We start from the raw sequence: 23098 nt of genomic DNA, 5'->3' as shown, positions 1-23098 counted from the left end.
TATATGAACAAGGTATTTTTGTTCTTACCACTTGCTAAAAAATTCTAGATACCTTTGAAAGAGGATCCAACCAAACTTCTGTTTGATTGCAGTCAAGCAATCAAAAAATCTTGTCATACACCAAGATATAATCTAGAGAACAACAGTCAGCTGATACACAGTCAAAAATGAAAAGGAGGGCATGTTTTAAGGAAAGTAAGCTTTAATCCCCACAGTGACTAGATCTCAAGCTACATAACAGGAAGGAAAAAATTTACCTTGGCTCTGAATGTTTCTGTCTTGTTCTGGCATGCTTGAGGTGACAGCAGGCTACTTCATTTTGTTAGCTGTTTTCCCTTCCTTTCGCATTTGTCATAAGTATAATAGCTCTCCCGTATTCTCAGAATATATATATTAGTTCTTAGGCTGCAGTCCTAAACATGCTTACTTTGGGAGTAAGTCCTATTGAATACAGTGGGACTTGCTTCTGAGTAAACATGCGTATGATTGTGCAGTTGTTTATTTATTTATTATTAAAAGCATTCCCAATGTATTGAGAGTGTTTTACAGACTTCTTGGTTCATTATATTTAATATTATTTAATAAAATTTATATACCACTTGATTATAGAAAGAAACCTCAAAGTGGTTTATAGAAAAATAAAATTATCATTAAAAAAATATAAACCATAATTTAAAACATACAGAAAGTGAAAACCCACAAGATTCCAAACAACATGTTTGCGATTCACAAAATACACTTGGAACTCTATAGGGAGAATATAGTTGGGGGAGCTTTGTGAAGCAGACAACTGGCATTGAGGAAACTGTTAAGTGTCACCTAACACCATTTTCCTGCTGCACATTACTATCTGCCAAAGTTACATTGGGGGGAGGGATGTAGCTGAATGTTATATGCAGTTCTATGTAGATTTGCATGTAATTTCCAGTTTGCTCTGCAGAAGATTTTACTATTAATAAGTATTTATATAGTGTCATCAGTGTATATGGCAGTTTACCACATAGAAGAGGGCAGGTCCCTGTCCTAAGGATCTTACCATCTAAAATACAACACACTGGAAACATCAGAGGAAGGGAAAGCAGTGAGTGGTAAGGCAGCTTTGCTGTGTGTAGTTTTTGTAAGTTAAAACAAATTATTTTGCATTTAAAACACGTTTTGACATCTGCTGTGAGGTCTATCCATGGCAACTTTTTAATCAATTAGAAGGCTTTTAATTGGTTTACCTAACTAATAAATTGACTAAAAGTTGTAGCTAAATGTTAATACTGGCTTTTTCAAATATAATTTACATACAGTGTTTGCAAGTTGTTTGGTGTGTGAATTTGACTCGCAAGAAGACTTAATGTTCCCATAACATTTTTCCTAGATATCACTGCCCTGTGCCTAAGATTTTCTATGTCCAGTTGACTGTGGGTGACCATGAATTTTTTGGTGAAGGGAAGACTCGCCAAGCTGCTAGACACAATGCTGCCATGAAGGCTCTTCAGGCTCTTCAGAACGAGCCAATCCCCCCCAAATTACCTCAGGTTAGTGATTCGCGCCTTCGCTTCTTAAAGCCATAGTAAGCAAGATCTCCAGATTTCCTTGGTCAACCTTTTTATATCAGCTCTATTTAGCTTGTAGTAACTGAGGCCATCAACACATTTTGCTTCTTAAAAAGTAAAAAAAAACAACCCATCCTAATTAGGGATGGCATGGGATCTCAGCTGGGGAGAGCTTGAAATGAATAATGTGACCTTCTGCTCCTTGAAAAGTTTTACCGCATTTCAATTCTGGCCCAGTCCCCTTTGTGCTGAACCAAACTAGAAAAAGAGGTTTTCAGCCTGCCTCTCCCACTTCCCTATCAGCCCCCCCCCCCAACACATCCCCCAAGCCCCGCAACCTTGCTAAAAGCATTACATCAGGGACAGAAGGTTCATCGAAATGAGAGAGATCAGATGAGGCCTCATAAGGATATCATACATGAAGCATAGTTTCCTGTTGCCCTTCAACATCATTAGTATTATCACAGTGACTCCAGTGCTTGGATCAAACTCTATGCACTATGATTTCTGCCTATACTACCCTCCGTTTGCTGCCCCTGCATCATATGCTACACCATTCTTAAGGGCTTCCCAATCATGTAGAAGCAGATTGGGTGATAGGGATGCCGAGGAAATCCTTTTCCGCAATGGAATTAAAATCCAGCCCGTTGACTCTCTTGTTAAGGTGAGAGATGGAATTCTCCATGTAGCTCTATTATTGTTGATGTTCTTATCTCTAGAAAAGTGCTTTACTTAGAGTAGTTAGGACGTATTCCAAATGGTTGTGCGTCATTGTTATGGAAGACATTGCATTGCTTAAGATTGTGTGACTCCTTTTCTTGTTATGGTCTAAAGCAGCCATGGCCAAGGTGGTACCTTGCTGGCTGGGACTGGTGGTGGGAGTTGTATTTCAAAACATCTGGAGGCACCAGTTTGGGCAAGGCTGCTGTGTTATGCAGTAGACCAGAAAACTAATCACTCAGGAAAGTTAAAAAAGAAAAGACCCCAAGTCTCTTGAAAAGAAATGCCAAATATTTGAGAGAACGGGAGTGTAGGTTGTATCTTATCACCAGTAATACATATGTATTACCCAGCTGAGTGCTGTGACAGTCACACCTGACAGTCAACCCTATAAACGATGAGCCATCCATTGCAATTCATATTCTGGGAAAATACCAGCTTTGATGCACCCTGGAGGAAAGATCTCTAATTCTACACTTACATTCCCTGCAACCAAAGGGTTGCAGAAGTGCCCTTATTTGTCTCTCTCAAAATAAAATAAAATAAAAATCATACATACTTAGTTCTAGTTTAGCTAAACCTGACTCCTTACCCTGAGGAATCCCCCCCCCAAAAAAATAACTCCACATTTTCCAAATGATGACATTTTGATATGAAATCTTGTGCATGTGAATGAGATCACAAAGTCATTTTGACTGAGCTTCTGAACAGCTGTCAGATGGTTTTAGGCTTTCAGTCTATTAGTCCCTTGGTATATCATTAGTTTGCTCAGTCTTGCAGTTGTAAGAGTCAAAACTTTCATTATTCAACAAAATGCAAAAAAAAATAATAAATAAATTATGTAAAAGTAAATGAACATATAAAAGCTGGTTGAAATCTAAATTGCAGATTGAAAGGTCTGGAATGATAGGATAGGTAAATCTAAAGCACAGCTAGAGTTCACCTAATTGAGGCACAAGATGCCCAGTTAAAACTGCAGGGCGGGGTAAAACAGATCAAGACCATGGCATGAGGACAGAATGGCATACCACTGGCACCCCCGCCATGCCATATTCCCAATTTAATTTCCCCCTGAAGCTGCTAGTTGCTCCATAGAAGTAAACACAGAGATGTGACGTTTTATCATGGGGAAAACAGATTCAGTAGAGGGGCAGGTGATTTAAAATGGGCATGGCACAGGCAAAGGAATTAACCCTTTCCTTCCCTGGCACTATAGCCCTGGTTGGCCCTGATTGGCCATGGGTAGCTTAAAAGGCAGAAAGCACTGAGTGATCACTCTTAGTCAGAAGATACAGAGGATGTGTTTTCAACAACACCACTCCTTTATAGATAAAAATCTATATAGAGCAATTGTATTTAAGCATTGAGTATATGTGGCATAATCCTACAAAGGATAGCTCTGACTAAAAATCTTATGCATGCTTACTAGGTAATCAGACCTAGAAGACCCTAAGCCCTGGAATTTGGTTACTAACTAGCATGTAGAAAATCAGTTTGCATGCATAGGCATTGGACAACAGGAATTTAAATCCCATAGATTTCAGTCTGACTTAGTTAAGAACAACACCTGCTGCACTACATCCTTGGTGATTTTCCTTTCATTGCTTTCAAAATGTCAGACATGTAGAAATAAGCTAATGTACATGAAAGAAGCAGTGGTGTAAGGCAGACTATGCATTATATCACACAATATAATACTTTGGGATGAGGGGAACGTTCTACTTTCATTCTCTAGCATTTCACACTGCCATTTTCCTAAAAGGCTCTAACAGTAGAGCTAAATGGTCTCTGTGCAAGACCTTGAGGGGGCACTGACAGAGAAGATAGCAGTGGGCTGCATAAATCTAAAGAAGTGATTCTTTTTGTTACCACTGCTGATCTCAGCACAAAGGGTTGTCCATGACTCCTGCTCATATAATAACGCTTACTATTTGCATATTTCAAATATTCAAAATGTCACAAATATTCTCTCAATAGTCCTTATAACATCTCTGAAATCCAGAATTATTATCCCCACAGGGCCTTGTGACTACCACTGTTGTTGCTCCATTTCTAGACATAGAATCATAAAATCCCATAGAATTGTATGAAAGGGACCCGGAGGGTCCTCTAGTCCAACCTCATGTGATGCAGGAATCGCAACTAGATCGTACATGACAGATGGCAACCCAATCTCTGCTTAAAAACCTCCAAGGAAGGAGAGTCTACCACCTCTCATGGGAGTCTGTTCCACTGTTGAACAGCTCTTACTATCAGAAAATTATTCCTGATGTTTAGTTGTAATCTCCTTTCTTGTAACTTGAATCCATTGGTTTGGGACTAGAGCAGGAGAAAACAAGCTTGCCCAACTTCCCTGTGACAGCCCTTTGGCTATCATATCTCCTTTTTCCCAGGCTAAACATACCCAGTTCCCTCAACCATTCCTCGTAAGGCTTGGTTTCCAGACCCTTAATCATCATGGCTGCCCTCATCTGCACATGTCTTTACACATATTTACACATATATACAACCTGAGCTTACACTGGAGGGGCTCACAGCATTAACACTCCAAAAGGTCTTGTTCCTCCATTGGTCACAGCCTTGGACTCCAGCAGAAATCGAGCTTGGACTCCAGCAGAAATCAGTTTTGTAGCTGGTCAGAGTAGTCACAAAACTTTTCAGCAAGAAACAGGGCAGCTGAGGTGGTAGACCGTGTGCACTGTAGAGCTGCAGATAGATGAAAAGTCCCCCTACGTGCTGTGGCATGTTAGGCACAAGCTATGTACTAAACAAACAAGAGCCTTCTAAACATTGGACAACGTTGGACACGCAGAGTCTTTTAAGGCACTGGATGTTGAGACTTTATGGGTTGAATCTTCATTGTGTCAGTTTGAGGAAAGCACAACACAAACAGCAGTGAGGAAAACGAGGAGTCCATGGGAACATGAACCTGCATTCATGAAAGAACTGCTGTACAGCTGCCAAATTATTCCTGCCAAGCAGCCAAAGTGAGGCCTGAGAAGGGAGTACATAGCCAAGAGCTTTACTACTGTGATGAGACTCACACGTAAACCATGGATCTTTCGGAACCACCAGTCATCCATCCATCCCCTTTCCTTTATTGCTTTTTCTTGGTGGTAAGGAAGCTTATGTGAAAGAGTCTCAAGGGTTATTGCTGCTCAGTGCCAATAACTATAAATAATGCAGGAGAGTACTTGTGTCCCTGTTTAGCCTCTGTCTGCTTTTATAATGTAATAATTTGAGGGTAAAGGAATACATTGGCTCACCAGTTAAGCTTTTGTCTGACCATTGAGTAAAGTGCAGCTGATGGCTCATAGATCAACATTTGCTTTGCTTCCTGCTGCGGAAGCCTTATGCAGACACACAACCTAACCATTGTTGATTTTTCTGAATTCTAGATTAAGGATTATGGATGAATTCCTAAACTATTTAAAGTACTGTCCACAAATTAGGAAGCATACCCCTGGTTTGAAGTGAGTTTTCAGACCACGATTGGTGTTAACCATGGCTATGTTTTATGGCTGCGCTGGCCAAACTCTGGTTAAAGGCAGTTTGCACTCCCACTCTATCTCTCCCCGTGTAGACAGGCTGACAATGTTTATCTGTACAGTGGTACCTTGGGTTACATACGTTTCAGGTTACATACACTTCAGGTTACAGACTCCACTAACCCAGAAATAGTGCTTCAGGATGAGAACAGAAATCGTGCTCCGGCAGCGCAGCAGCAGCAGGAGGCCCCATTAGCTAAAGGGTGCTTCAGGTTAAGAACCGTTTCAGGTTAAGAACGGACCTCCAGAACGAATTAAGTACTTAACGCGAGGTACCACTGTACTGGTCACAGACTAAATCTGTGTTCTTGCCTTCCAACAGCATACTCTTTACAGAAATTAGTGACTGAGCCTTCAGCCTGTTGTTTGGGTTGGACTTTTGTGAACAAGCAACCCATCCACACAAGAATTTAAAATTAACTCCATGCTCTGAAAGAACAGGACCATTTTTCTTTTTTTACCCAGGATCAAGCCACCTCTGCTTGATCAAAGTGGCTGCAAGTGTACTTGTTTGCATACACATTTTAGTGAATATGCTTCAGGGTTTTGTTTTGCTTTAATCAAAATTTCTTATTTTGCTTGACCAGAATGGAGAGCCAGGTAACGAAATGGAAGACGAAAAAGATGCAAACAAGTCAGAAATCAGTGTAGTATTTGAAATTGCACTGAAGCGCAGCATGCCTGTCAGTTTTGAGGTAAGTTTGACATTGTATTCTGCTGGATATATAATATCTGGGAACGGGGGAGAGGGAGAAATTCCTTTGCCCTCCCTACAGGCACTTTGTCAAATACAGTGCTACTAGATACATGTTTATTGAACATGCATACAAAAGAGAAAAATAATAGGTTGGAGCCATACTTGTCCTGACCAGAGTTCTGTTCAGAGGAAGTTCACACTGTTGGAAGGGAGTAGGAGGCTATTTTCACTAGCACCCCCCCTTCAGCTTCCTGTGCCTTCCCTCAAATGGAGGGTGGAAGAACGTTTTGGGCAGGGGGAGTTCTGAGAGCTGCACAGGGATAGAGCCCTTCTGTTCTCAAATCCAACCCAAATGACAAGTAATTTCTATTAATATTAAATTAAATATAATTACCGCATTCTGTCCCCCCCCCGAAGCTATTTGCTCCATTTTAGAGAGTCCTTACCATTAGTTTTTTGTTTCTGCTTTTCCTCCTGCAGTAGATACAACACTGAGCAGTCAAAATGTGCTTTGAACTCCTCTTGGTTTAAATCTTTATTTACAGACAGTCTATTTGTTTCTTTTTGCGTGGAGGTAGAGATATGTTTTTGCCTGGTGCACCATGCTTCATTGATGAACTACAGTATATATATTTTATAGTTACTATTTCTTATTTAAGTAACATTTTCCTAGACATTGCTGTTTTTATACCTACACCAACTGTTTGAGGTGGGCATTGGCTGAGGGTTCCATATCCAGTTGCAGCACTCTGTTTAATAACGGAGCACCCTGACTAAAATGCTGATTAAATTGGCTCATTTGTTAGAGAGTGAAGGGTGGAGTGAAGGAGCTGGGCCAAATATACAGATACCTGCTTATTTTATCTTCCTAAGCAATAACCGCTTCCGATCTTTGCCTCTCAACCTTCAGCAGAGAGCTCTGCTGCCCTGGATCTGAAGGCCTATGACAGGAAGGTAGCGCTCCTGCCATGTGGTTCCCAAGAGGCTCTGGCTACTTGGCTCAATTGAGAATAATGTTTCACATTGTCTAGCAGACAAGGAACAGGTATTCTATGAGTTTTTGTTAAAAGTTACTTTTGCCAAGATGTGTGTGGGTATCCAACTAATTGGTTCCATCAGCCTAAGGATCCAGAGAGTTGGAGGAAACCTAGAACAGATTTAGGGGCCTCATGGTGGGAGGAGAAAGGGGAAAGTTCCATTGCACAAGCAGAAATACTTGCTCAGATGGAACGAATATGTTAGATACTGAGAGACATGCCAAGGCTTACTTGGGAGTAGGTCCTATGGAGATCAGTGGATTAGATGCAGACTTAAGTTGGTTGCATGTAGTACCCATTGAAACCAGTGGGTTAATCGTTGATTAATTTCTGTCATGTTGTTTTTGGTGCAACTAACTTTCCTATCCTAACCCCACTTACCTGGCAGCAAACCCCATTGAATTAAATAGGATATAGTTCTGAGTAGACATAGTTAGGATTGTACTATTACTCTGGATCCAAACCAATGTGATTTATTCTGAGTAAGCGTTTTTCAGATCATGCAATACATCAGTCTTGTGAATTAAGTCTGCTGAAGTTACTAGGTGATAATAAAAAAATAATAGTAGTAGCCTGTTGTGAGTTGGTTAGAGAGATCCATCCATCCTGCAGCTGTCCACTGCATTTCTGTGCTGGGCACAGATGTAGGTTCCCCCTTCTCTTGTAGCACACTTGGTTTCTATTCTAGGTATAGGCGAGAGACCAATATGCCATACCTCCTTGCTTGCATGGAATTCCATAAACTCACCTGCATGGAGTTCCTTGTCATCTGTGGCTACTTAACTACAAAGCTGTTATCAGTGTCAGATGGGGTACAGAGGGAATAGGGGCATGGGATATAACAAGCAAGATGGGAAAGGCAAAAGAAGAAGCAGAGAAACTGTTTCTTTGCAGCAGGTTACTCAGCTACAGAAAGACAGACAGATATTGCAGCCTGAAATTACCTGACTTCCTGGCATAGGCAATCCAGTTTTCAGCTCCCCACCCAGACCTGGCAGTTGCTGCAGTTGATTCCTTTGGCCTACATCCTCAGTCATGATGTTGAGCTGCACCACCCTTCTGGCTCTGGCAGGATGGAGTAGGACAGTGGCAAGGGTGGGGAAGCACCAGCAAATGAAGATGCACTTGCATGCACCACTGCCACCACCAATCCACTGCTTCCGTTGCCACTGCCTTCCGCAGCCCATACTGATCCTGGCATGCAGCAGTGCTATCACAGCTGCAGGGGTGGTGCTGTAGTGGTGCCTCACATCACACACCACAGCGAACAGAAATAGGGCCTACACTCCAGGCAACAACATGCCGTAAATTCAAATAGATGGTGCTACTACCTGTCCTCGGAACAGAGAGGGTAGAAGTCTGTTTGATCCCCACTAACTGAAGATGGAACAGTCTGGCATTCCTACCTATTCCCTTCATATCCCTTCTCTAGAAAATGAGTTACTGCTGCTCTCCTGGGCTCCTACTCTGTCCTTAAGAACACCAGATAAAGCTTTATAAGAGGCTTCCTTGAATATTTTGCTCTCTGCAACATTAGATGGTCTCAAGTTGTACCCTCTCTTTTGTATCAGCCTCCTGCAAATTCATGACAAAAATTTGTTGATAACTCAAAGCACTTCACCTCTGAGGTAAAAATCTTGCAAAGAAAAGGTAGCATAATCACTGTCAGAATTTAGGTTTAACCCAGACCCTATATTTGGAAACAATGCAGTGACTCATTATTTTGTAATAGGCCACAGGATTTGGTGTTTGTAATAGGATTTTAATTTAGGAACTGCCGGTATTATTTTGTATCAGGCATGCATTAAAGCTTTCAGATGTCTTTGTTCACATGATAGTTGCAAAGCAGCCCTCATTTTCTTTGGGTTACAAAAACCACAGACAACATTATATCATTGCTCTTATGTAAGCCAGCAAACAGTTAAAGATATTTTGTGCTTCGTGTAAACAACTTTTTAAGACTTGCACAATATCTGGAGAATGGGTGGGGTGTGCAATGTAACTAGGAGCCAAGTTCTGCCCTCTGATGTCAGCAGCACTGCCTGAGGGCAAAATCTTGCCCTAAATATTTAGCCCAGAGGGATTACAGTGTTGCCTAATCCCATTCACTGTGCTTGATGAAGTGGAGTTAGGGTTTGTTATCTAACATCTTTTAGAAACATTGTAAAACGCTTTAATGAGAGATGTGGTATTGGAATAAAACACTTAAAGATCAAAGTTTTACTCTAGTCATATTCTCCAGCTGCCTATTGATGCTGTTCTTCTAAGAACATAAAAGGAGCCCTGCTGGATCAGACTAAAGGTTCAACAAGTCCAGCATCCTGTTTCTCACAGTGGCCAACCACTTGCAGGGCCTGAAGGCAATAATCCTCCTCTCTTGCTACTCTCCGGCAACTGGTATTCACCATGAAGAAGAAGAAGAAAATGGATTCAATTTATTACTCCACCCTTCCTCCTGAAAGATCCGGGGGGGGGGGGAGGGGAGGTGCCTCCGTTTATGGAGGCAGATTATAGCCAGCATGACTAATAACCCTTGGTAGATCTATCCTCCAATAACTTGCCTAATCTCTTTTTTAAAGTTGTCAGAGCTGGTGGCCACATACTTGAGTTGCCATTCTTGCTGTTTCCAGCTCTCCAGTTAGTCATCATCCATGTGCCACACAGAGACACACAAAACGGGGGTGGGGGGGGAGGGGAACCAGGAGCATACATCACAGGTGCTTAAGTAACAATGCTCAACTTAAAGAGGAAGGTACCGTGCGCAAGAGATACCAAGAAGCACAGTGTGTGCGCCCCACAGCTGCTGCTTTGAAATGCGCCACACGCACTCATTTTGCAGGTTTGTATAGGTCTTGTGTCATGACCTCAATGCTCACCCTACTCATTGGCTTGGTAACTGTATGAGCATCGTGGTGGAGCCCCTGAAGGAGAAGTAGCATTTACCACCAGAGCGGGCAGTGTGGAGGGCCATTCCTTTTCGGTGCAAAACAAAACACATGGGACATATGTGCTCTAGTGCCAGAGTGAGACCTCGCATTTGTCAAGGAAAATAAAATTTTTAAATAAGGAAGCATTGTGGAAATGACAGCTGAGTGGTGTGAAGAAACGGAGCATCTTATACAATGTTTTTTTTTTTTTAAGGGAGAAGCAAGCATCCATGTGACATGTTTACCTATCCTTTTGTCATATCCAAAAACAATCTCTCTCTATATATATTTAAAAAACCTATTTAGAATAGCACTTGGCCAGATGGGGAAGGTGGTGCAGGGTGGGGGTGGGGGAGTGTGTTACTTGTCACCAGTTATGTAACAAGCATTGTCCAGTAGTTCCCCATGGCAAAAACACAGCAGATGATGCACATAGTCAACGGTGCTGGAATGCTTACGAGTAAAGCCTTAGTAGCCGTTTCTGGCTGACAACTACACTCAAAGTTCCATTTATTATTGTGAAACGCTGGTAATGTTGACAGATTCCGCACATTTCAAGTTACAGCAGAAGCTTTATTTTACAACTAAATTTAATATTTCCAATGACTGTACTGTGTATATATTCACTTATGCTGTGGCATTGTTACTGCGGCATTCCCTTACCAATTGTGATATTTTGTCATTTATATAGGGGCCTAACACGGTGTGCTACATATCCAGTGGAACAACTCATTCTCTTTACAATGGAGTCTGGAGTAGGGCCTAAAAGCCAGTAAAGTGAGCATACTTAGCTTCTCCTACCATTTTTCTGTTAGGCACCACGAGGGATGTTTCCCTATAGACTGAAAATTCTGAGACCAACGTTGCAATTCATCTTTGCTGTGAACAGTGGCCACCACCTTCCCTTTTCTGTACAAAGCAACTAATCAAAATCTAGTTTAATTTTTAATATAGTTTATTTATTTTTAAAATTTCCTATAGATTGAGTTAGCTGTTGTCAGTGATATGAGTACCCATCCATTTCTGGAAATATATAGTCAAAGTACTTCCCTTTTGTTTGGCTTGTGGCCATTATAAGGAGCGGGGGGCAGACAGCCATGCACAGCCAGAAGTTACTCGAGTTCTCCATTGCAGCTTTTGCTGAAGAGGCAAGTCACATTTTGTACTGCAATAAGTGATATCTTTTCAGCGGCAGGAGTGGCTTCCTGTGTCATGCGCATACTTGTTCCACATATGCATATGGTGTCATGCAGCAGGATTTGTACTTTGAACAGTTTTGCAGAATCAAGGCAAAAATCTCAACATTACCACAACATGTAAATAATACTCAGGGTAGAGCTACATATTACCTTGGAAAGCTCATGTTTGCTAATATGAGCGGAGAGGCATTTATAGGGGAGAATCAGTGGAAAGCCCACTGAGTATTTTTAGTCTTCGCTGGTCTTTTATTACCATTTCAGAGTCTTTAAAAATGGCCAGGCATGGGTGCTGGACACGCATTGGTTCGCCATCAAAAGACAAGTCTCTGAATTCACTCTGTGCTCCTCATAGCTCCCCTCACAACATATCTTTGAACAAATTGTTTTACAATTATAAGTCGCTTTGAGGCAGTTTGTGTAGTAAGCAATAGATAAATGCAATAAATAATAACAACTCACATGTCCCAACTCATTTTATTCCATTGAACACACTGACTCTTAGAACTTTGCTTTTATGTTATCTCTGTTTCACACTCTCTTAGCTGTACGTTGTCTTTCCAAAGCAAGTAAACGGTCTGAGGGGATGGTATAAGTAGTAGGTGATAATTTTTTTGGCAACATTTGCATATAACGTCCATGTATTCAGAGCACTTCACATGCACTGTCTAGTTGTAATCCACACAACAGCCCTGTACATTATGTCAGCAATCTTATCCTCACCATCCCCACCATATTGCAGACAGAGAACTGAGGCCTAATGCCACCTAGAGAATTCATTGGAAGAGGCAAAGTTTGAACCCGGGACTTCCTGATTCATAGTTCAGTCTCTTCATCTCTGTGTTGCACTGGCTCTCTCAGTAGAAGTCAGTGGGATTTACTGCCGAATGAGCTTATTGCGATCAGGTTTTTATGCAGATTGGATTCTTATAAAAAGTTATAATCTAAGAAAGGGGTTGTTTGGTTTGAATGAAAATCCACAGGGGGTAAAATTTTACTCTGTGACATAATATACATTATCAAGCCTTCTTTAACACACCTGGTTGTTAATCTTCCTATTCCTGCTCACCGTATTTCCATACAAATAATTATAATAAGGACAAATTTATCTATTAGAAATGAATCCTATAATCATTTCATTTGCATGTCCTGTCTTGGCTGATAGGTAATAAAGGAAAGTGGGCCACCGCATATGAAGAGTTTTGTTACCCAAGTGTCAGTGGGAGAATTCTCTGCAGAAGGTGAAGGAAACAGCAAGAAACTGTCAAAGAAGCGAGCCGCAATAGCTGTCCTGCAAGAACTACGGAAACTTCCCCCTCTTCCTGTGATCGAAAAGCCAAAGCTTCATTTTAAAAAACGCCCCAGAACAATGTTAAAGGTAATGATGCATTCGAATAATAGAAGTTGCCAAACTTAATGCTTTCATTTGCCTTTTCTGGTTTGCAACGTATGTAGTGCAATTTTTATTTTGCTTAGGAAGATACACCTGTGGCTTTTTTTTAAAGTTGAGGATTACTTTTAGTCACTTCCACAGAACATTTTGCTGGTTTGCATATGCATCTCATTCTGGATCTGACTTCTGCTCGCACATACAGTTCTGGAACTCCATGGGTAGAGAGCAGTAGTACAGGGGAGGAAAACGTCTGGGGGAAAGCATGTGACAAGCGAAGGTTAAGCACCCCATTCCATTCTGCCCCTTCTCCATTACAAACAGCCCTTTGAAAGGTTGCCATGTATCTTACAGTTGGGCCCAGGAAACAGCTATTTCTATACTAGAATATTTTGCCTTAAATTGCAAATAGTACTAATGCCAAAAACATAATACTGTATGATACAATATATGTTATGCTATAAACCCAGACATCATTACTGGGTTTTTAAACATTTGCTTTTCATTTAAGACAAACCTAATTATTGCAAATAGTAATAAAGTGACCTTTTGGTAAGCTAATCATTTGCCTTTCCCCCGTTTTATTCACTTTAAATAAAGATAAAGGACAGAACAGAGCTTTGTATTTCAAAAGTTAGGTAGCTGTTGTTAATAATAGGTGTGCTTGCTATAACACACTGGTGCTTCTAGCTCTGTTCCTTCCCAAGCGTGTTTGTGCCACCAGACAGCAGTCCTCGTATAAAATCTATCCATTTGTTTTTGCTGCCTTTATGATACCCATTTGATGAGTAGCTTTGTTTGTGCTATTTTTGCCTTTATCATGTTTTTTAAAAGATGTTCCAGTGCTGAGACAAAGTAGTCCAGCTGCATCCAGTTAGATTGTTATGGGCTCATAAAGTTTATAGACAAAGCTGAGCAATACTCCTTGGATCATAGCAAGAGTAAAATGCTCGTTGCAGCCTTGTCATCTGCCCGATACTGCTGCACCAATCTAGCTATGAAAACAGCACTTGAAAAGCTAATTTGGCGGGCTGGACCAGATGCTCAGTGGCAGGCCCAGACCCTGGAACCAAGGTCACCTGTGAAGAGCTGCAGAGTGGTAGTGGGGCAGGGTTCAATTTTCAGTAAATTGACGGGTGGAAGAAGTGCTTAATTGTTCTCCTGCCAGCTGCTTTCCCTCCCAAGAATGCCTTGCACCCTATTGCCTTATTATTTATAAATTTCAGCTATAAATTCCTTCACACGAGGAACCCCAAAGCAATTTACACTATAACATATATAAAGCAGACACACACACACACACACACAGTTAAAACAATTGCATGTATAAGAAGGGTTTTTAAAAAACGATTATAAACACGAAATCAGTTTGAAACTGCACATACATAAAATCAGTTCAAATCCAAGACAGATACCAGCTTGGATAACATTTTTTGAAGGTTTGTGGACAAAGGAACATCTTTAGCAGGCACCAAAAATACTATGGAAAAGGTGGCCCAGGGGCTACTACTATGCTTTTAAGCAACTGGGGGTGGAGCCTTAAAAGTACATTCAGGACCTGGAATGATTGTTTGGATCTAGGATTCTGCAAGAACAAAATCCTTGAACCCAGTGATCTGTCCATGGTCCTGTAAGGCTTTGATCTGACTCTTGCTCCTGAACTTCAGACCTACCGTATATTGGCTGCCTGCTAACCTACTGGTGTCATCTACCTGCCCTCCTCCTTGATCCTGGTTCTCACTATCTTCTCAGAGGTTTCCTTGGCTACTTAGCAGCAGGACAGTCTCAGTCTAGGAGAGACCTGCACATTGCGGAGCAGTGAGCCAGACAGGCCCAGAGGAGAAGCCCGCTACCTTGACACAGCCTTTGTCTGCTTGGGGGGAGGATCCAGAGTGAGAGGCTAGAAGAGAAGGGGAGCAGTGGTCAGTTCCAGCAACATTGTCAGCTGAATAAGTCGAGCCTGAGTAACTCTGCTTTGTTGTTACTTTCTGTAAATAAAAGCTAATTGCATTTCGTGCCTCACGTTCTTCCTGCCCTGTGGATGACCTGTGTGTGCTGACAGCACCTTGAAACAGGGAGAGGTCTTTCGTGTTACCTAGAACTTGATTTTTTTATTATAATTTTATTAAGATACCAAGGATTGAACCTCAGACGTTCAGCACACAAAGCATGTGCCCTCCCTAAAAGGAGAAAAGGCTCATGGAACTACAGTGGAACAATACATGTTTGTCTACTAAATGACGGGAGGGGGGCAGAAATCCAGGTGATTTTGAGTCAAATTATCTTTGATATATATTGATGAAATTTGTCAAAGTTAGCTCCTTCACACAGTCTTGGAATCTAAGACTTTGTGTCTGAAGGAGGTGTAAACTTCTGTTCAGGATTTTTACATTAGTTAACCAAAGATTGCTCTTAGCAGTGAATCCAAAGAATCAAATTTCCACGGATTGAAAGCTGGTTTTCTTTGCTCACACTTTAAAATAATCACTACTTAGAAGTTGTGTGATATAACTCTTTGATTCTCACTGCAGGAACTCACTGCAGATCCAGGTCCTCGTTGCCTTATAATTATCATGTCCATAAGTACTTGTTGAATGGTAACCAACCCATCCATCAAAACTGTTTTTTCTGTTATAGGATACTAGTGTGCTTTCTAGTGGTGTAATGAAGCTTCTTTCTTAACCTCCTAAATTCCTGTGAGCTCAAGTTTCTTAAATGGAGTGTTTATTCATGGTGGCAGTGGATTTATTGCTTCTTCTAGGATTCATGAGCTTCAGTCTAGAGGGGCTGGTCCTGATTTGTGTATTCATCCGAAATTCCTCCTGAAAGCGGGGAAAGGGCTAAAGTTAGACTTATCTGCATTAAATCTGATCAAACTCAGGTGTTGTACAAGTCAGCCATATGCCATCCTCTATATAATTTGTGAAACATTACCACTTCGGCTCAGCATCATAAAAACGATCTTTTTAGCTTCTCATCTCCATAAAAAATTTTGTAAGCATCCCTTCCCTACCTGATTTTATTTTATTGGGGTGGTTTGGGCAGGGGGGGGGAGGGTCAGGAGGAAAATAATTATGCAGTAAAGTAGTTAAAACTATTTCACCATGAATGATGTTTCCTTGCACCTTGTTAAGTTGCATGCAGCAATGCAAAGCAGGTGCTTTCAGAATTCAGATTCTTTCAGCACAGTTACCCAACTTACAAGCTCTAATTACTAAAGAAAATCACAAAGCTAGATTTGATGAAAGGCAGCCCAAGCAACAGCAAACAGTTAAATCTGGAGGGTTTGGCTATAAGCTGATTTAGTTTTACTGAAGCTGGTTGGCATCCGTCTGTCTCGGGAGGCAATGGAAGAGTGCCCCTTCAGGGGTGAAGCCAAACCATTGGAGAGTTAAGCTCCTGCAGTGGCTGTAGAGACCGATACGAGAGAGACACATTTGTTGCAGCTGTCACTATTGGAAGCGATTTACTGAAGCTATTAGAACAACTTATCCATAAATTTGCTAAATGTTTATCATTTGGATTAACAGATGATAGCCCATTTCTGATAAATATACTCTATTAGTATTGTTTGGACAATGAAGAATAAGACTTCAATATTTGAGGCCCTGACTCTCAGAGAACAAGCTGACCTAAAGAAACTGAGGTGGTCAGAGAGGTTGTTGAACATGACCTTCAGGGATGTGATAGCAACATACCACTTCCAGGCTCTGAAGTCTCAGGGAAGATGGATGTAACTCTGAGTAAGAGAGAAATTATCCTTTGGAAGAGGGCTTTTCCTTGCGAAATGAGCAGGTCATTAACTCATGCCAAGGATATTCCTGTGAGACTTCTTGGTAGTGGACAGTTCATTCACTGGTGACATATATAGCTGTGTTTCTGATAAGCATGAAGGCAACCTGGTGACTTGCCTGCTTGGTGCAAGGGTTACAGATCTTACACGTTGCCTTGATGAGCTGGTAGATAGGGCTGGGGAGAGTTCAATGGTTGTGGTGCATGTTGGCTCCAAGGATGTGGGGAAATGTTGTTTTTCTAGGAGAAAAAAATAGATGGCTATGTAGTAGGTTGAAAGTTCAGCTCATTCAAAGTGGCTTTCTCTGAAACGCTAGCCAGGGCCTGCAAGACAGTCAGAGCTGAGGAGTCTCAGGTTATGAATGAGACAGTGGTGTCAGGAGTGGGTGTTTGGAGATGTTAGGCGTTGGGGAACATTTTGGGATGATCAGGGCATGTACAAAAAGGGATAGGCTTCATTTGAACCGGAATGGAAGTACACTGTTGGCACTTAAAATAAAAAAAAGGTGACAGAGCAGCTGGGAGAAAGCGGATAGGAGCAGAGAAGCATCCAGTTCTGGATAAGTCATCCAAAATCAAGTGTTTTTTTATTGTTCAAATGGGAGATGGGTAGAACTGGGCAGTGAGAGTGCAGTGGAATGTTATAGCAATTCAAAGAAGCCAAAGTACTGTAGGGTAAAATGTATGTACCAGAGACATTAGAAAAAAGACATTGCATTATAGATGCTTATGTGCTCATGCCAGAAGCTTCTGAGCCAAGATGGTTGAGCTGAAGTGAACATAGATATAGTGGGCATAACCTGGTAGAATGGAAGCAAACAACGGGACATCGTTATCTATGAACTTTTTAGGATGATCAATGAAGGGTGTTCTGGAAGTAGTGTCACACTGGACGTTGAATAGAGTCCAACAAGCTAGAAATCCCTAAAGGCACAGTCTGTGAGTGGCAATCCTGGGCCCCAAGGGTAATTTAGTAATGTGAACATACTATCATCCACCTGATCAAAACGCCCAGAGCAATCTTGAGATGGAAAGATAAACCAAGAAGGCATTCAAAGGCAGACATGTTGTAGCAATGGAGGCTTCAGTTACTCTCACATGGACCAGGTACATGCGTGTTGCAGTCACGACAAAAAATAAAATGCTACTAGCCAGGATGCTTGTGCACTACCTCTATTGTAAAAGGTGCTGAGAATAACAAGTGGGGAGAGAGCTGCTTATGTGCTTCCCATAGGCATCTTGTTGGCCACTGGAAGAACAGGATGTTAGACTAGATGGGCTTTTGGTTGGATCTGGTAGGGTTCGTCTTATGTTCATATAAGGGATTTTTATTTTACCATTTATTTTTCCTTATCTAAATCCTAATGATATTTATGGTTTGCATATTGGTAAGGTAGATCATATTTATTTAAGTAACTTGCACACTTTTGGTGTGTGTGTGTTTTAGTGTTGTCTTTATTATACAGTTGTTTATTGTTTAAAAGTGCAGTGACCTATAACCAAACATGTTACATTTTGAATTACTGACTAGCTTACATTTAACAACTTTCGCTTAGCTGATTTGTAGATCACTGCTGAAGTCTGTATGCAAACTTCATTCATACCTCACTTATAAATTCTTCCTTACTTTTGTGGCATAAGACCCAAACACATATGGCATTAGATAAATTATTTTGTGCCTTAATCTCCCTGCACATGTTACTGCCAGCGCACACTTCCACACTATTAGGTTTGATAGCTATCTGCATCAAGCAAGCATTTACCTTACACTTAATTTATCATGGGGGATGCTTTATATAGGCTGTCTGGGGGTGGTGGGGCGAGTGTCAACCTATCTTTCGATCTTGTCTTGTTGTGTAATGTTAGGAAAGCTAATCTCTCTGACCTTTCTCCTTTCCTGTCTTTATAAGTGGTCCAGTAAAATTCACCAAGCTCACAGTATTGTTGCAAGGACTGAAACGGACAAAACCCTTCAGAAGGGTGGGTTCCCTAAGTAGTTTCTATATTCTGTATAAATTTGGAATGATGTCTGAGGGAAACCCAAGGAGCAAGAATGCCTTGGTGCAAATCTGGGAGGTTTTATTGAGTTTGGAAAGCTAAAATGAAAAATATTTTGGGAAAGGCACTCCACAGTTCTTTGTGCAATGTAAGGCAGAGGTTAGGCAACTTTTCTGTTTTGTTTTTTTAGTGAAAGGTGGTAGGATCAGAGAAGACATCTATTCAGGCACCCCAGGCCTCAAACTCTAGAGCAAGAGAGAGCCAGAAAGTGCCTGAAACATTGTGCTGTGCAAACCGTCAAATCTTGGTTTCTAAAACTGGCTTGTTTAGACAAACAATAGCTAATACTACCACAGTTTCCTGTTTGAATGAAAAAGGAAGCTGCCATTAACAGGAAATGAAAGCAAAAACTTCTGAACTCCTCCTTGCAGTATGCATATGAGAATGTTGTGGTTATTTGAAAAAAGTTATTATACAGGTATAGTTTATTGTTCATAAGCAAGATGGGTGGATGCCACTTGTATGGCTATGTTTTCATATGATGTGTCATACCTGTGGAGATGTGTTCAGGAGTTCTCAACGGATGTAAACTGTTGGAAGTGGAATTGGTGAGAACCCACCTTCGCAAAGGAACATACTTTATAACTGTCTTCAGAACAAAGCCTGTTTCATTTCTTCCTCTCTCTTTTTAGACTGGACCAGAATATGGTCAAGGAATGAACCCCATTAGCCGTCTGGCTCAGATTCAACAAGCCAAAAGGGAAAAGGAACCAGAGTATCTTCTTATTTCAGAAAGGGGAATGCCTCGTCGCCGAGAGTTTGTTATGCAGGTGCCTCAAATTGTGTTCAATTTGGTGCTTTTTGGTGCTTTTTGCTCTACTTATTTTACTCTGACAAAATAATAAGAAGAAAAAAGATTAACACAAGTATAATATTTCAAATGTTTTAAATAATCATTTAAAACTTCTTTTGTCATTCTCTGTTCAACTTTTCTTGCTATAGAAGCAAGCTAATGAGAGGAACAGTGCTGTCATTTATTTTTTTCTCTATGTTTAACTAACCGGGACGCGGGTGGCGCTGTGGGTAAAACCTCAGTGCCTAGGACTTGCCGATCGGATGGTCGGCGGTTCGAATCCCCGCGGTGGGGTGCGCTCCTGTCGTTCGGTCCCAGCGCCTGCCAACCTAGCAGTTCGAAAGCACCTCTGGGTGCAAGTAGATAAATAGGGACCGCTTACCAGCGGGAAGGTAAACGGCGTTCCGTGTGCTGCGCTGGCTCGCCAGATGCAGCTTGTCACGCTAGCCACGTGACCCGGAAGTGTCTGTGGACAGCGCTGGCTCCCGGCCTATAGAGTGAGATGAGCGCACAACCCTAGAGTCTGTCAAGACTGGCCCGTACGGGCAGGGGTACCTTTACCTTTATGTTTAACTAGCTATCCCTGCCAAAAGGATGCATTTTTAACACACAAACCTACATGTAAAATATACATCAGTACAAGTATCCAAATGTTTCCAAATGTTTGAAACCACTGGTTATCAGATTTTGGAGGCCCATGGGCACATATGGAATTCTGAGAATGTGGTGTGGGCATCACTCACAAAATTGTTGCCCTGGGGTGTGTCATAGCATAAATGGCTGCTACATCTAAAAGATCAGAAAAAGATGCAGAACCACAAATTGTGCATATATGGAAAGCTTTAATAAAACAATGTTGGAAACAATAAACAGCCAAACATGTTCCAAGAATCTCTGTTTCCAAACATTGCTAAGTCTGGTCTGGTCTGTTGTGTTGCCTGTTGCTGGCGACATGTTGTAAATTAGAAGGAATACATCTTACATAAATATTCCTGAATTCAGTTGTTGCATTAATATACATGTATAGTCACAAGTAAAAAGATGCATTCAGAGATGGCTGGATAGTAATCATACTCTTGTTATTATTTGCTTAAATATTGTTTATCCCACTCTTCAGTCAAAAAAAGACTCCCAGAATGGCAGTACAGATAATTAAAACTAAGCCAGTCCCTGTTCAGACTTACCCTCTGAAAAGACTGGACATAAAAGGACAATGGATTTGGATGGAGAAGGAAATAAGCAAATGCATGTACAAGTTCTTCATTATAAAAATATTGAACTCAGAATGGGAAAGAACAGCTCAGTAGAGACAACTCACCAGAGAAATGGTGGAAAACACTGCACCAGACTAGTGTGATAATTGAGGCTGAACATTATCTGCAGTGTACAGAGAAGACTCAGCAAGCAGTTTATTGTTTCAAGTCTAGGGAAAAGTGAATCAGTCAATAAAGCTAAAAAAACACACCCCACAACAGTCATAAAATTGACAGCACACCCTAAACAATCTCAAAACCTCAAGAATTGTAGAACTGAGAGAGATCGCTGTTTAATAACTTGAACGGGACGCAGGTGGCGCTGTGGGTTAAAGCCTCAGCGCCTAGGGCTTGCCGATCGAAAGGTCGGCGGTTCGAATCCCTGCGGCGGGGTGCGCTCCCGCTGCTCGGTCCCAGCGCCTGCCAACCTAGCAGTTCGAAAGCACCTCCGGGTGCAAGTAGATAAATAGGGACTGCTTACCAGCGGGAAGGTAAACGGCGTTTCCGTGTGCGGCTCTGGCTCTGGCCAGAGCAGCGATGTCACGCTGGCCACGTGACCCGGAAGTGTCTCCGGACAGCGCTGGCCCCTGGCCTCTTAAGTGAGATGGGCGCACAACCCCAGAGTCTGTCAAGACTGGCCCGTACGGGCAGGGGTACCTTTACCTTTACCTTTTAGAGCAGCCCTTGAGGTTATTTCCCTCAAATCATACCCAACTGTCACATCACCCGACTTCACCATGGCTTAATCCTGCATTGATTATGTTCCCCCTTTTCCAGTGGGAAACACAGTTGTCAAGGCAGCAAGATTTCAAACCCACTCATCATTTGATGAGGTGGAGTCAAAGCCCCTTGCAAAAGAGCTCTTTGAAGCAGCACTTCTTTTATTAGGCAGGGAGAGGAGAAAGGAGCCTGCACTGTATAATGCAAGTTTCTTTGTTCTCTCCCCCACTTCCCACCAACATGCTTACTTAAAGGAGAGGCACAGAGCTACTTCAAAGGGCACTTTTGCAAAGGGCTTTAAGACAGCCCTTCCATTTGATCCTCCATTTACAAGCACCCCCTCCCCTCCTCCAACATCAGGGATGGCAAGGAGAAGTGTGGGAAGGCTCACAAAGCATAGGTCTGGCGACACTCTTTGGACTGCAGTTCCCATACTTGGGAATCCCACTCACAAGCGATTTTACAGGTGGGCAGGACAACCCACAACGTGATGTCAATATAAGGATCTAGCGTCTGGAGCCAAAAAGGTTCCCGGCCCTGTTGTATAGCTAAAACTGGTCAGATAGTTTGTTGCAGGGGGACGGAGGGAGGGCTGTGATGAAAATTGCCTTGGCTTGCCATATAAGCCACCGTTACTGGGCAGCAAAGGATGGGTGCAAGTCCAACTCTCATCTTTCTGCAGTGCAGCGCTGACTGCTGTTGGGAGAGGGGCATCCCTAGCCGTAATCAATCTAGAATATAGGAGCAAAAGGAGGCAAGCTGTTATCTGTCTGTCCGACTTGCAATTTCTCTCTCTCTCTCTCTCTCTCTCTCTCTCACACACACACACACACACACACACACACACACAAGCTAATACCCTTCTATCTGGTCATGAAAAAGAGAAAGGATGTTAGACACTGACAATTTTATAGACATATTACACATTATGCCTTCTCTTTGAAGGGACATTAGTTAGAATACGCTCCCATCAAAGTTTTGCATTTTCCGGTCTTGCTGATTTCAATGGGAGAATTAAGCTTGTGTTTGAAACTCCTATGAAAAGCAACAAAGCTGTTTGACTGTAGTTTGATCCTGCCTGTTTCTTTTAGTTGAGATGTTTCTACTGGTTGTAAATAAACTGACTGCTGTTGGGAGAGGGGCATCCCTAGCCGTAATCAATCTAGAATATAGGAGCAAAAGGAGGCAAGCTGTTATCTGTCTGTCCGACTTGCAATTTCTCTCTCTCTCTCTCTCTCTCTCTCTCTCACACACACACACACACACACACACACACACACACAAGCTAATACCCTTCTATCTGGTCATGAAAAAGAGAAAGGATGTTAGACACTGACAATTTTATAGACATATTACACATTATGCCTTCTCTTTGAAGGGACATTAGTTAGAATACGCTCCCATCAAAGTTTTGCATTTTCCG

General features: G+C 41.8%; 1 protein-coding gene across 4 annotated transcripts in view; it reads left to right on the top strand.

Moving 5' to 3' along the window:
- Positions 1–23098, top strand: part of STAU2 (staufen double-stranded RNA binding protein 2) — a 142319-nt gene that overhangs the window by 26097 nt on the left and 93124 nt on the right. For all 4 annotated transcript variants that reach the window (XR_013840512.1, XM_079983083.1, XM_079983084.1 and 1 more), the window contains exons 6-9: positions 1367–1526; positions 6400–6507; positions 12835–13047; positions 19542–19679. Coding sequence is in view for 3 of the 4 variants with exons in the window: in XM_079983083.1 (XP_079839209.1) it covers positions 1367–1526; positions 6400–6507; positions 12835–13047; positions 19542–19679 (619 nt within the window). In the remaining variant the exon portion in view is untranslated. The remainder of the gene's footprint in view (positions 1–1366; positions 1527–6399; positions 6508–12834; positions 13048–19541; positions 19680–23098) is intronic.

The sequence above is a fragment of the Podarcis cretensis genome, assembly GCF_951804945.1.
Source record: "Podarcis cretensis genome assembly, chromosome: 7".
Lineage (NCBI taxonomy): Eukaryota > Metazoa > Chordata > Lepidosauria > Squamata > Lacertidae > Podarcis > Podarcis cretensis.
This window is presented reverse-complemented; position numbering and strand designations above follow the sequence as displayed.